This window comes from Bos grunniens, chromosome 17 (assembly GCF_055505025.1).
Source record: "Bos grunniens cultivar Pamir isolate PY7600 chromosome 17, Bosgru_T2T1.0, whole genome shotgun sequence".
NCBI classification, from domain to species: domain Eukaryota; kingdom Metazoa; phylum Chordata; class Mammalia; order Artiodactyla; family Bovidae; genus Bos; species Bos grunniens.
In genome coordinates this window covers 48,310,318-48,325,411 of record NC_141181.1, presented here as the reverse complement: position 1 = coordinate 48,325,411, position 15,094 = coordinate 48,310,318, and the positions used below count along the sequence as shown (strand labels likewise).

The window sequence follows — 15,094 nt, the reverse complement described above, 5'->3', positions numbered from 1 at the left end:
AACTAAGACCCAAAAGAGCCAAGTAAGTAAATAAAACTAAAAAAAAAAGAAGCCACTTCTCTCTGGGAGGGGACAAAAATGATGAGCCCCAGTAAAAGATCAGCAGACTGAGAAAAAAAAAAAAAAAGAAGGGACTCAAGAGGATGCCCTCTCCTCGTGGCTCTCTCTGTGGCTGATCAGGTGACAGGAAGTTCAGCAGGGGTCCCCAAAGTGGGCTGCATGGTGGGCAGGGCCCCCACTATCCCTCTCTCCTCCTCTGGAGCAAGGCCACCGCCAGGACAAGCCATAGCCTGCAGCCCACAGCACAGCGCCCCGCTGGGGAGGCAATCTCTGCTACTCCTTTCCTCTCTTGGGGTTGTTAAGTGTCTCATTCCAGTCCTGAAATCACCCTCCTTCCCCTGGCAGCGGCGGTCTGCTCCTGTGGCAGGAACACTTCTGCCTGGATCAGCCTTGGGAGAACACGTCAGGCTTGATTAAGCCCAGCTTCCAACCCTTGTGAGTTTCTGCTGGAAAGCAGGGTAGGTCCTGATGCTGTCAGAGTATTAGAAGATGCTGAAGTAGGCTCACTGGATCCAGCTGCGATGTGCAGGGGCTGACCTCCCTTCACTGGTAACAGAGGACTTTTCTGTCATTTGGGGAAGATACTTGTCTGTTTAGGAGCAGTTAATGAACGCTTTAAAAACAACTCAGCAAAAAAAGAAGCCTCCTACACTATTGGTTGGAATGTAAATTGGTGCAGCCACTATGGAGAACAGTATGGCGGTTCCTTAAAAAACTAAAAATAGAGCTACCATATGATCCAGCAATCCCACTCTTGGGCATATATCCAGAGAAAAAATCTAATCTGAAAAGATACATGCACCCAAATGTTCACAGCAACATTACTTACAATAGCCAAGACGTGGAAGCAACGCAGTGTCCACCAACAGATGAATGGACAAAGAAGATGTGGTATATATACACTGAAGTGAAGTGTTAGTGGCTCAGTCCTGTCTGACTCTGTGACCCCATGGACCCACCACGTTCCTCTGTCCATGGAATTCTCCAGGCAAGAATACTGGAGTGGGTTGCCATTTCCCTCTCCAGGGGATCTTTCCAACCCAGGGATTGAACCTGGGTCTTCTGCATTGCAGGCAGATTGTTTACGTTCTGAGCCACTGGGGAAGCCCATATATACACTGGAATATATTAAAAAAAGAATAAAATAATGTCATCCGTAGCAACACGGATGGACCAAGAGATTATCACACTAAGTAAAGAAAAAGAAAGACAAATATCACATGACATCACTTATATGTGGAATCTAACTTTTGAACTTATTTGCAAAACAGAAACAGACTCACAGATAGAGACAACAAATTTATGATTACCAAAGGGAACATGTTGGGTAGGGGAGGGATGAGTTAGGAGTTAGAGATACACTCTGCTGCTGCTGCTGCTGCTGCTGCTAAGTTGCTTCAGTCATGGCTGACTCTGTGTGACCCCCATAGATGCCAGCCCACCAGGCTCCCCCATCCCTGGGAGATACATACTACTATATATAAAAGAGATAAACAATGAGATCCTACTGTATAGCACAGATAAATATATTTAATATCTTATAATAACATATAATGGAAAAAATGAAAAAGAATCTCTCTATATATCTATAAAAATATGTATCTCTCTATATTCTATTACCATATATCTGAATACCTTTGCTGTACAACAGAAACTAACTCAACATTGTAAATCAACTGTTGTTCAGTCATTAACTCATGTTCGACAAGTCATGTCCGACTCTCTGAGACCTCGTGGACTGCAGTACGCCAGGCTTCCCTGTTCTTCACTATCTCCTGGAGTTTGCTCAAACTCATGTCCATTGAGTTGGTGATGCTATCCAACAGTCTCATCCTCTCTTGTCCCCTTCTCCTCCTGCCTTCAGTCTTTCCCAGCCTTTTCCAATGAGTCAGCTCTTTGTGCATCAGGGGGGTCAAACTATTGGAGCTTCAGCTTCAGCATCAGTTCTTCCAATGAATAATCAGGGTTGAATTCCTTTAGGATTGACTAGTTGGATCTCCTTGCTGTCCAAGGGACTCTCAGGGGTCTTCTCTAGCACCACAATTGAAAAGCATCAATTCTTTTGGTGTTCAGCCTTATTTATGGTCCAACTCTCATGTCCGTATTTAAAGAAAAAAAAAAAAAACAAAACTCAGCAAGCATTTCAGGAGTGACTCTCGAGCCCAAATCAGTCTTCTCTGCTATGTGTAAAAGTGTAGTTTGGCTTTGCAGTACAGCCACTTCCCACAGGGCAACTGTGGGGCTCTTAAGGGTCCCTGACCTCCATAGCTCTGCCAGTCATAAGTGGCTGCATGCTGCTGCTGCTTCTGCTAAGTCACTTCAGTCGTGTCCGACTCTGTGCGACCCCAGAGACGGCAGCCCACCAGGCTCCCCCGTCCCTGGGATTCTCCAGGCAAGAACACTGGAGTGGGGTGCCATTTCCTTCTCCAATGCATGGAAGTGAAAAGTGAAAGTGAAGTTGCTCAGTCGTGTCCGACTCCTAGCGACCCTTGCAGTATATGCTGTTTCTGTTTCTCGAAGGCCCCACCGTCTTCGGTGGTAAGAGCACTCAGAGTTCCTGGGGCGGGGGAGGGCCTGCCCCTCTCCCCACAACCCCTCCTTTATCAGTTCGTGTCCTTTGGAGTGATGTAGGCTTTGAACATTTGGTGTTTTAGGCTCTCTGAGCTTCAAGGATAAGGAGGTGACCTAAACAGGTCCCATTAGAGCATATCCCAGGACTTACACTGGACTGGCCCAGAGGACGTAGGTTCTTTCCTGTTGGATTTGAATCGGTTCTGAGGCATCCATTTTGCTCCCACAAGGGCAGCCTCTGTCAGAATGAAACTCACCCACAAGAAAGTGTGGCTATATGTGAAGGGGTGGGAAAGAGAGAAAGAATGTTCTTGTGGTTCTGAATAAAACCCTCAGAAATTAGTTCTGACTGAACTCTCCAATGACGTCAGCCACACTTTTTTCCTATTTAAACTTAAGTCAGTGTGGGTGGAATTTCCTGTTATTTCCAACTCCTAAGAATCACAATAGATATTCTCATCAATATCTGAAATGCATCCGTGAGGGACCCGCTGCCTTCTTAAAAACCCAGCAGCCTTGGGAGACACAAGGTAACATGCCTTCATGTAATTTACGATTCAGACCAAATGAGTTTTCCAGTGGATCTCCTGAGAGGTGGTTTTGTATGGAGGGAGGAGAATGCAAGAGCTTATTGGGCCTCTGGCTAGGGAAAGAAGATAAAGCAATGAAAATAAAAAGATGTAGGGGATGGGGAGATGGGCTTTAAAGACAGACCTACTGCTCAGAGATTTCCCAGGAGCCTCTGAGCAGGTGTTGAGATGCTTCTCCAAGGATTCCTTGGCTTTCTTTCTCAAGGGCCTCCAAATGGCACCAAAACATTATCTACACCAAGTGATTCTCCTTCAGCACCTGTGATTCATAGAGCAGCACGGTGACAGCTGTGCAGGCTGTGGGGTTTGATTTTCAAGTTATTCACCAGGCGGTGAGGCCTGTGGATGGACGTGAAACTGAACACAGGAAGGTTTTCCACTTTCCTTGAGCCTCTGCATTTCTGACAATGATTTCATGGACTCCCGAGACGACCCAAGTCATTCTGTACTCTTTAGGGCACATATATAAACCCGGACTTCTTTGGTGACTGGTATTATAAGATAAACAGAAATTGCTTTACACAAAAAAGGACTCCATTGGTTTATGTTTAGGCAGTAGTGCGGTGGGATTCGAGGTCTTGAGCAGTAGCATAAGTTCCTGGTTTTTCTGAACAGTGGTTCTGGCTTCCTCTATTGTTTCTAATTCCCTGGCAGGTTCCTTTCTCAAGATGGAATCTGGACATCCCTGGTGGTACGGTGGATTAGAATCTGCCTGCCAATGCAGGGGACATGGGTTTGATCCCGGGTCCAGGAAGATTCCACATGCTGTGGAGCAACAAAGCCTGTGCACCACAGCTTCTAAGCCCACAAGCTGCAACTACCGAACCCATGTGCTGCAACTATCGAAGCCTGTGTGCCTAGACCCCGTGCTCTGCAATAGGAGAAGCCACTGCAGTGAGAAGCCTATGCACTGCAGTGAAGAGTAGCTTCCACTTGCAGCAACTAGAGAAAGCCTGCACACAGCAACAGAGACCCAGGGCAACCAAAAAAAAAAAGGAACTTAATAACTCTGGCATATCCTCTCAAGGATAAGGAGTAAGAACAAAAGGAGAGAAAAGGTTGTCTTACAGGAATTTCAGCCAAAGTCTCAGGATTGCCTCCCATTGATTGGGATTGAATACTGTGTCTCCCCCTGAGCCAATGAAAGTCTCTGGATGGATGCAGTGCTTTGATTGGCCACTGTGGGTCACATGGCCACTGGAAGCTGGGTTGGACACCATACTATTTAAATTGCATAGATTTAAAATAAATGAGGCATGGTTATGAAATACACAGCATGGGAATACAGTCAATAACTATGTAATATCTTTGTGTGATGACATAGTGACTAGACTTACCGTGGTGATCATTTTGAAATATATAGAAATCTCAAATTACTCGGCTGCATAACACAAACGAACATGGTGTTGCAGGTCAATTATATTTCAAAAACAAACAGATATAAAAGAGATCAGATTTGTGGTTATCAGAGGCATTGGGTGAGGTGAGAGGGAATTGGATGAAGGCAACCAAAGAGACAGACTCCTAGCTATAAGATAAATAGGTGCTAGAGATGTAATGTACAACATAAGAAATAGAAGTAATACTGCTGTATGTTACACGTGAAAGTTGTTATGAGAGAAAATCCTAAGAGTGAGCATCACAAGAAAAAAATTTTTTTTCTATTTCTTTATTTATGTATCTCCCTGGAGTGAGAAGCAACTCACTCCAATATTGCCTGGAGAATCCCATGGACAGGGGAACCTGGCAGGCTCAGACTGACTGAGCACACAATTATGTATCCACGTGAAGTGATGGACATTCACTAAACTTATCATGATCATCATTTCATGACGTACACAGGTTAAATCATTATGCTGGACACCTTAAACCTATACAGTGCTGTATATCAATGATATCCCAATCAAACTGGAAGAAAAAATTTAAATAAATTTTAAAAAGTAAAACATTCAAGACTCTCATACAGTGAAGTTAAGTCACAAAGAGGAAAGCAAATACCGTGGATCACTTGTAAGTGGAATCTAGAAAAATGGTACAGATGAACTTACTTGCAAAGCAGAAATAGAAACGCAGATGTAGAGAACACACGTATGGATACCAAAAGGGTGGGTAGGATAAACTGGGAGACTGAGATTGGCATATACACACTACTGTGTATAAAATAGATAACTGATGAGAACCTACTGTATCGCACAGGGAACTCTACTCAGTGCTCTGTGGTGACCTAAATGGGATGGAAATCTAAAAATCAGCAGATGTAGGTATACATATAACAGATTCACTTTGCTGTACAGCAGAAACTAACACAACATTGTAAAGCAACTATACTCCAATAAAAATTAAAAAAAAATAAAATAAAGAATTTGGGGGGGAAAAAAGGAAAAAAACGTGTACGAATTCGGTGGAGGGATTTTTAGAGAATATCCGGTTATTGTTATCAGAAAAAAGGAAAATGGGAGCTGCAGGACAAAGCTCCCTATCTACTGTAGGAATCAGTAGTACTTCCTAAAAGCGGCGCAAACAGGAAGAAACTCACAGTGGATGATTTACCTAATTCATAATAAATAGCCAACAAAGACTGTCTGGAACATAAAATGCCACCCACAACGTTGCAAACTGGAAGCTGGTGCAGGTTTAAGCAGCAGACCTCCCCAGGGGTATGTATGGTTTCCGTGATCTTCCTCTTCCGCAGGTTCATCTTCAGAGTTTCCTTAGTGTTTTCCTGGAGCCATGATGGAGAGGACCCTTAATAATAATAAGCTAAATAATACGCTTAATAAATATAAGCTAAATAAAGTAAATAATGAGCTAGATCGAATGGCATATGATTTTTACAAAATTTTGCAAAACTTACTCGGGGCTTCCCTGGTGGCTCAGTGGTAAAGAATCTGCCTGCCAATGCACGAGACACAGGTTTGATCCCTGGCCCCGGAAGGTCCCACGTGCTGCAGAACAACAAAGCCTCTGCCCCGCAAATCCTGAGCCTGTGCTCTAGAGCCTGGGAATGGCAAATACTGAGCATAGCCTGCAGGCCCTAGAGCCCACACTCCCCAAGAGAAGTCATCACAATGAGAAGCCTATGCAGCACAACTAAAGAGTAGCCCCTGCTTGCTGCAACTGCAGAAAGCCGGGGCACACTAACAAAGACCTAGCACGGCCAAGAATAAAATAAATAATATCATATATATCAAATGATATATATATATAATTTATTTATATAAATATATATCATATATATATATTATATATATATATATATAAAACTTGCTTAGGAAAGACTTTAGCAAGAAGATAAAGGGGTGAGCATGCCTGAAAACCATCGAGGGGAAGAGAGTTAGGACCTTGCGGAGCAGAAGGATGTCTGAACTGTTAGAGGAAAAGCGAAATCTGCATAGTCCTTGGAACAGAGGTGGTGAGAGGGAGCATGACCAGAGTGAGGTCTGAGTTGAGGCAGGCATAGCTGGCTGGGCTGTACTTCCCCTGTCCTGGTAAACCCTTTGGCTTTACCTTTGAGGTGGGAGGAGGCCAGTGGATGGTTCTGAGCTAAGGAATAACATCACTAGGCTTCCACATGAATCACTCCAGCTGCCTCAGGAGGCCACTGAGAAGCCAACAAGAAGGTCACTGCTTTGATCCAGGAGAGTTATGGTGGCTTGGGCTGGGGTGGTAGCTGTGAGGACTGCTTGGCTCCTGGGTGTGTTTAGAAAGCACTGCCAACGGGAATTGCTGAAGGACTGGATGTGGGGAGAGAGAGAGAACCAGGAATATGGGACGTGCTAAGACACTGGTTTAAAGGATGTGCCAAGATTCTGGTCTGAGCCACTGGGAAGATGAATGTGCCATGTACTGAGGTGAAGGGAATGAAGGGTGGGATGTGTTGTATAATGTGTCACACGGCTCGGTCATCTTCTCACAGCACTGCCTTCTCTCTGAGACTCTAAGGACAGGGCCGTGCCTCTAACTTGTGGTCCCAACATCTGAAACTGGACCCAGAGCTCAGCGACGACTCAATCTGCGTTTGTCCCCTGCCTTCTCGTGGGTGGAAATGCTACCTGGGGTTCACGTGGGGTCAGAGAGGCCCTTCAGTCCCTGAGCAGAACAGGCAGGAAGGCTGGTGGGCTCTGATGAGTCCTGGGACCACAAGGATGGGAGGCCCCCCCCCTCCCCACTGCATCCCTCCCAGGATGGGGGCGTTTGCTGGGAGGCTGGCTCAGAGGAGGTGCCAGGAAGCTCTGTCTGCACAGTGGGTGGCGACAGCGTGACAAACCCTTTCCCCTGCTGACTGGCATCACACTACAAGCTGCTTGGCAGAGCAAACCAGGCACCCCCTTCCTCCCCAGGCATTGCATTCCCCCAAAGGCCTTTGTTTTAGATCACTTTTGCATTCAATTTAAAAGGTAAAAGCAGCCAGAGAGAAGGAGGGAGTCTTCAGCATTTAAAGCAGGGATGGGGGAGCTGGTCACCCCACCCCTAACTCATGGAGAATCCTACTGGTTAGCTAGGGGAGTGGAGCCACTTGTGAATCCTCACTGATCCTCCAAAAACCTTTGTGCTATGAAATCATCCTAGAGCGTGGCGGCATACACATCAACCTAGTTTCTGATGCTCCCTTCTCTCCCCTTCCCAGCCGATGCAGTGAGTGGGGGGACAGTAAGCTCTATTTGGATGGTGGTCCCTCATCCCTCGGCCATCCTCCCTGGGGGCGTGGAAGAGGTCACAGCATTTGGAAACACAGACGGTTAGGATCATCACTGACCAGGACTACCATTCCCCACCACCCCCTGAAGCACCATGTCCTTCTCATCCTGATCTAATCTCGGGCAGGGAATGGAAGCAGCAGGATAACCAGAGTGGGATGGGGGATGGGGGATCTTGGGGGACTCTGTGGTCCCAGCCGGTTGACGAGCACTGATGCTGACTCAACAGTGGATTTCTGCAGGGAGCCGGGGGTGTCAACTTGCCTTAATGACATCTTCATCAGATGATCGACACTCCACGGACTTGAGATCTGTCACCGCACCGTCCTCCTCCACAGAGACCACCTTCACGGGCACGGCCACTGTCTTCCCAGTGAGGATGGCTGTGTTCAGGATTTCCGCCTCCTGGAAGAGCAAACGTATTCTGCCATCACATCCAGACACGTGTAGATTGCCTTCCCTCAGGCTCCCTGTGAAGAAGCTGCCCCCACTCAGGTTCAGGAAGCCTGGCATTCTGCACCAGCCAAGGGATCATGGTGGCCCAGGTAATGTTCCTCCATCACCCAGACTTTTGAGGGGTTGAATATGATGGAGAGGGGTATGGGATGCAGAGGGCGGGGGAGCAAATTCATCATGAATATTGTATTTGACAAACTTCATCATGCACCAAGAACTGTCCTAGCACTGTATAAGTATGGACCTATGAAGTCTCACAGAATCATTTAACGTGCATTCAGATTTGCTCTACTATGTGGTTGGCACAGAGAGGTTTTGTTACTTGACACAGCTAAGAAATGGCGAAGGTGGAGGTGGAAGTAGAACCCAGGATGTTCAACCCCTGAGTCCACGTGTTCATGTTCCAATTGGTCTAAATTCACACAAAAGGATTCCGATGTAAACAGTCAACTGTTGGCCAGGGAACAAGATGCCTAATGTGCGGGACATAAGGAGACTGAGAGACTGTCACTCTGTATGCTGTGGCTCTTGCTTTCTTTCACTTCCTGTCACTTTTCCAAGGCTATCCCAGCCTCTGTATGTGTCTGGAATGCTATGATGACCTCAGTGACACCCCCAGAGCCCCATCAATGTGACACACACACGCACAACACTCATACACACACACTCACCCCAACATGCATTTTCCCTGCTAAACACTTCCTCCAGAGCTCAGCTCAACATGTGTCCTTTAGGACCTCCCTGTTTGCTTCTGTTATTTGCTTTCAGAGCCAAGAACATGACAGTCCCTCAGAGCCCAGGAAAGAAAGGCATGGGCTCTCCTTTGGGGCATCTGACACCACTGCAGTTTTGCTATTCCTTATAGTTGTTCAATCCTTTCATCCTTCTAGATGGTAAGCTCTGTGGGGCTGCCTCTGCTTCCTGCTCAATAGAACCTCACCCAGAGCCTGTGGAAAGCATGGAGAAGGACCCAGCAAGGGAGGAACTGGAACCCACACTAGCATATTCATCTCCTTGTTCTGTATGTTAGCCTTCTGTGCGTAGGTCCCTTCCTTTTAATTTTTTATTTTTTACTGACATATAGATGCTTTACAATGTTGTGCTATTTGTGATACATGGCAAGGTGATTCATATATGTATATATATATTACTTTTCAGATTCTTTTCCATTATTGGTTATTCCAAGATACTGGATATAGTTCCCTGTGCTATACAATAGGTCCTTGTCATTTATCTCTTTTATATATAGTCGAGTGGAAAAGGAAATGGCAACCCACTCCAGTATTCTTGCCTGGAGAATCCCATGGACAGAAAAGCCTGGAGGGCTACAGTCCATGGGGTTGCAAAGAGTCGGACACGACTGAGCGACTAACACACACACACACACACACACACACACACACACACACAGAGTAGTGTGTACCTGTTAATCCTAAACTCCTAGTTTATCCTTTCCCTGCCTTCCTTTTTGGTAACCACAGTTTGTTTTCTATGCTTGTGCGTCTATTTCTGTTTTTGTAGGTAAGTTCATTTGAATCATTTTTTTGGACTCCACGTGTAAGTGATATCATATGACATTTGTCTGCCTGAGTTCTCTCTTCTTGGCAATGGGTACTTTTTCTCTGTGTTGGGAAGATCCCTTGGAGAAGGAAAGAGCAATTCACTCCAGTATTCTTGCTTGGGAAATCCCATGGACAGAGGAGCCTGGTGGGTTACAGTCCGTGGGGTCGCTAAGAGTAGGCTACGACTCAGCGACTGAGCACACACGCACCTTTTCCTGGACACTAAGCAAGAATCCTCACTCCGCACTTCTGCCTCCAACAAACCTATGCCTTCTAGGGTTACTCTCACACTCTTGCGGTTTGTGAACTGGAGCAGTCCTATGGGATCCTGTGAGCCTATTTCTCAGGTGGAGAACACTGAGCCTCAAGCAATAGGAATCTCATTCTTCTCTGCAAGGATCACCTCCTTTAACCACGTGAAGATAAAAATTCCCATATAAGCCTCAATCTTTGTACAACAAGACATTCGAGTTCTGTTCAATCCCCATTCATCACATGTCAGTCGTATTCCTAAGAGATCTTATGTCAGCGTGCACGCCGAGTTTCTTCTATTCATCTGAACTTGACCGGTTGAGCCTGGGTACAGCAACACCACGTCTGGACGGGCCTCAGGACCTATTTAGGAAGCCTTTTACGTCTTTTAGAGACAGGCTTGCAGAGATTCTTGTTAATTTGGTTTTCATGTGAAATCAAAAACGCCCATTTAGCTGTATGCCAGAAGAAGGCGTAGAAGTTTATCAGCTTAAAATTATATAACCGTTTTCCTTATGTTAACTTTCTATTTCTTATGTAAGATTTTACTTTTCCTTTATAGGACTCAGTTCGTTTTATAATTAGTTCATTTGGCTTAGCCTTTGGATATGATAATATATATATATACACACATACATGGATATATATGTGTGTATATATATATTGTTTCTTTAATTCTAAAAGACAAGACTACAGTTTGTAATGTTCCTGAATTTCAAAGACTATGCCTCAAATTGTCTGAATATGCATAGGCCTCCAAATACCCCATTGCTTATGCACCTTTTTTCCCCTCCCCTGTGGGTTTCCAGAGGATTTTTATTTTATTTTGGGTACAAACATAGTAAAAGAATGAAGGAAGCCAATCAGCATGGTGTTGCTACTTCCCGCTGCCTCTGGGGAGGAAAAAGGCCAGCCATATTTTTCCACTCTAAAGGGTAGAGATCAAAAGGAACTGTTCACACTTCGAGAAGAAGTGGAAAAATGCAATTTAACTCTTAGGCCCAAACTGGCTCATCTCTAAGGGAAAAAGCAGACTAGAGAAACAGCATTAGAACATCAGCTTCAGGGAAAACAATTTTGCACACCAGTGGTAGAAAAGTAAAGAGCATCTCTGCCCAACAATAAAACTCAAAAGGCCTGGAATGCATTGCAGTCAGGTCAGCATTGTGGGAAATGACCCTGGGATAACCACTGAGCAGCTGTGAGCCCACAGGTCTGGGATGTTTTCTTATCCTCTAAACAGAGTGCATCAGTCCATCTGCAAGATTTCAGTGGGGATTAGGGACCAAGCTTTCAAGCCTGGCATTTTCCTGCCTCCTCTGTGTGATTATTTGATATCAAGAAACTTCTCTTCACTCTGCTTAATATTCAGCAACAATCTAAATGGGAAAAGGATTTGAAGAAGAATAGACACATGCATATGTATAACAGAATCACTTTGCTGTATACCTGAAACCAACACAGCCTCAGTTGCTCAGTCACGGCCGATTCTTTGTGACCCCATGGACTGCAGCCTGCCAAGCTTCTCTGTCCATGGGGTTTTCCAGGCAAGAATACTGTAGTGGGTTTCCATTTCCTATTCCAGGTTATCTTCCCGACCCAGGGATTGAACCTGTGTCTCCTGCATCAGTAGGCAGATTCTTTACCACTGAGCTACCTGGGAAGCCAACTTCAATATAAAATAGAAATTAAAAAAGAAACCTAGATCTAATCCATGCAATAATTCATGGACTTCATGGTTACACAAAGCAATATATTCCCTACTGCTTATTAAAACAAAAACAAAAACAAAAAAACGTTATTGCTGTGTTTTTTTGAATTAGTTAAGTTTGGTTCTTTTGCTTGTATTAGTAAGGTTCTGAGGGACTTCCCTGGTGGTCCAGTGGTTGAGGACCTGTTTTCCAGTGCAGGGGACAAGGGTTCGATCTCTGGCCCGGGAAGATCCCACATGCCATGGGGGCAACGAAGCCTGTGTGCCACAAGTACCGAGCCCCTGCTCGAGAGCCCATGCTCCGCAGCAAAAGAAGCCTGAGTCCCATAGCAAAGACCCAGCATAGACAAGAAAGAAAGAAGGAAACATAAAGAAAGTTCTGAGTAGTGCAAAAAATTTAAAAAAAGATGAAAAAAGAAGAGAGCCTTCTCTTGTGCATTGCTGACTTTCTCCAGGAGGTGACTGGTGTGTGGATGGCTCACAAAAGTCTCTGGACAAGAAGATGGTGGTGAATGTGCCTGCAGAGGCCTGGCGTGGGTTGAGATGTGATTCCATAAAACCCTTGAAGGCCCAGTTGCCTTATTGACGTGAGTTCCCCTTATCACAGCCCCTGAGCCTCGGATACAAAGGCAGGCATGTCTTGAGAAAGCCCTGTCTCAGTTCTTACTGATAGCTCCATGCTTGTCTTCTGCCATCTGGACACTGTGTTCTTGCTAGTAAGTCCTTTCTGGGAATTGGACCACATGGCTGCAGAACTTGAGGGTCACCAGCGGCTAGGAGAGGGCAAGAGGGGGCAAGAGACTCTGACTGTGGCACCAGGAAAAGGGACGACCTCGTGAGTAAGGGTGCAGATCCTTTTTTGAAATGTAACTCATTATCCTCTATTGTCAGGCAACAATGACTGTCCTCGTTTTACTTGAGAAACGATGACCCGCATCTTAGTTTGGAAAGGCCCCAGAAACAGATGCTGGAATGAGGATTCAAGAGCCATTTGTTTCAGAGACTCAGGAAACTTCAAGAAGGGAGTGGGGAAGTGATACATGGAAAAATGGGCAGACAACAAGGATGCATGTCCTGCCAGTGACCAGAGTTGGGGGCTGGAGCTTAATCTTGCAGGGGTTGATCCCTATGATGAAACACATTGGTTATGTTACATATTTTAATATGTTGAAATGTTTTATAATATATTTTCCTGTGGGGGAAGCTATCTAAAAGACAGAGCTGAGGGGCTCCCCTGGTGGCCCAGGGGTTAAGATTCCATGCTCCCAATGGAAAGGGGCCCAGGTTCAATTGTTGGTCAGGGAACTAGATCCCATATGCCCCAAACTAAGAACCCTAGTGGCGCAGCCAAATAAATTAAAAAAAGAAAACACACCAAAATAAACAGCTAAAAATAATTACAGGAAGGGAGAGGGAGCTGGAGTTTTACCCATCAGCTCCTGCAAGCTGACCATTCCCTGGCTCGTCCAGCCTGCTGTGTGTGCAGACAGACAATCTCAACAAAAGATCCTGGCAGACGGTGATGCTAGGAATTGGTCTGGAGCACTCTGGCAGTGTGTAAGGGAAATGCACACAGCCCTGACAGTCTGCTGTGACTTAAGTGTGAAACACTTTGTCATATGGAGATCTGACGGATTGGAATCAACATTAGAGTGTTTGTTTGTTTTTTTAAATTTCCTCTTGTTTCTAGGGTTCTGATTTTGTGTATGAACACAGTCATTTCTTCATGTGCACTCTTGAACATTATTTTTAAAACAGAGAAGAGGAAGATAATGGATACAGGAAAACACTACTTTTGAAGGGGGACCCTCTAAAACATGTCAAAAACAGAAATAGACTCACAGGCATAGAAAACAAACTCATGGTTACCAAAGGGGAAAGGGGGGAGGAATAAATTAGGAGTTTGGGATTAACAGATACACACCACTATATGTAAAATAGATAGTCGACAAGGTCCTACTGTGTAGCACAGGGAACTATATTCAATATTTTGTAATAACCTATAATGAAAAAAGATTCTAAAAGAATATATATGTATGATTTAACCACTTTGCTGTATGCCTGAAACTAACACAACATTGTAAACTAATTCTATTTCAATAAAAATTAAAAAAGAAAACCACATCAAGAGATGGATCTGTGTGTTACAGGCAGTTTGTAACTCATCCAGTACATATCCTGCTTTCCTGCTTACCTAACAAAATGCCAATTTCCTTTAAGGCTGTAAAATGCCCAGCTAAAATTATTACATCTTTTTGGCTGCCCTTAATCTGTGATATGGTTTTGGTCCATGAGATATAAATGGCAGTCTCTGGGTGAAGTTGCCAGGGAAGTCTGTTTTAAAAAAGCAGATTCTGAAGGTTTGTTTTGCATTTTCCTTTTCTTCCAGCCCACCATGCACAGTTGGGGCTGTCTCTTGCACCCCCAAAGGTGGAGCTTGCTGTTAAGACCCAAATGGTTCAGTGTAGTACAAAGGTTAAGAGCAGGGAGACTCTTGTAGGACCACTGGGTTCAAATCTCACTTTTGACACAACCCACTGGGTGACCTCAGGCAACCTATATAACTTTTTTTTTTTTTAATCTCTTATTAAGTATGCTATTTTTTTCTTTCTTTTTCTTTTAACATTTTGGCTGCGCTTCACAGCATATGGGATCTTAGTTCCCTGAACCCACACCTCCTAAATTGGAAGCTCACAGTCTTAACCACTGGACTGCCAGGGAAGTCTAACTAACTTAACTCTTGGTGCCTAAATTTTCTCAACTATAAAATCAGGATAACAGTGCCCACCTCTTGCTTTTGACCTGGGTTTCAGTGGGTTAAGAATTGCCCGGTGCCTAAGAAATTCAAGTTGCAAACTTTCAAAGATGCTAACGTGCATTCCATCAATGTTAAGTGAGAGTGAAACTGCAGTTTGCCCTCCATCTCCTGTTGCTGACGATCTGCAGCTCTGCTATCTCCCACCTTCTCTCCCTCCTCCAGCCAGTAGCTCTTCTTGCCCGTTCACTCGATGCCAGCGCTTGGATGCCAGCTGTTGTACTATACTACTGTACTTTTCAAGGTCCAGTCCTGTAAGATTAAAAATGTTTTATTTTTTGTATTTTTTTAATGTATTATTTGTGTGAAAGGTATTATAAACCTATTATAGTATAGTACTATATAGCCGATGCTGTTAGTTGGGCACCTAGCTGCCTTTG

At 44.7% G+C, this 15,094-nt stretch overlaps 1 protein-coding gene across 1 annotated transcript in view; it reads right to left on the bottom strand.

Annotated features, from left to right (window-relative positions):
* TMEM132D (transmembrane protein 132D) overlaps positions 1–15,094 on the bottom strand; it is an 896,163-nt gene that overhangs the window by 126,535 nt on the left and 754,534 nt on the right. Inside the window, exon 5 of the mRNA XM_086345974.1 lies at positions 8,183–8,323. Coding sequence (XP_086202100.1) covers positions 8,183–8,323 — 141 coding nt within the window. The remainder of the gene's footprint in view (positions 1–8,182; positions 8,324–15,094) is intronic.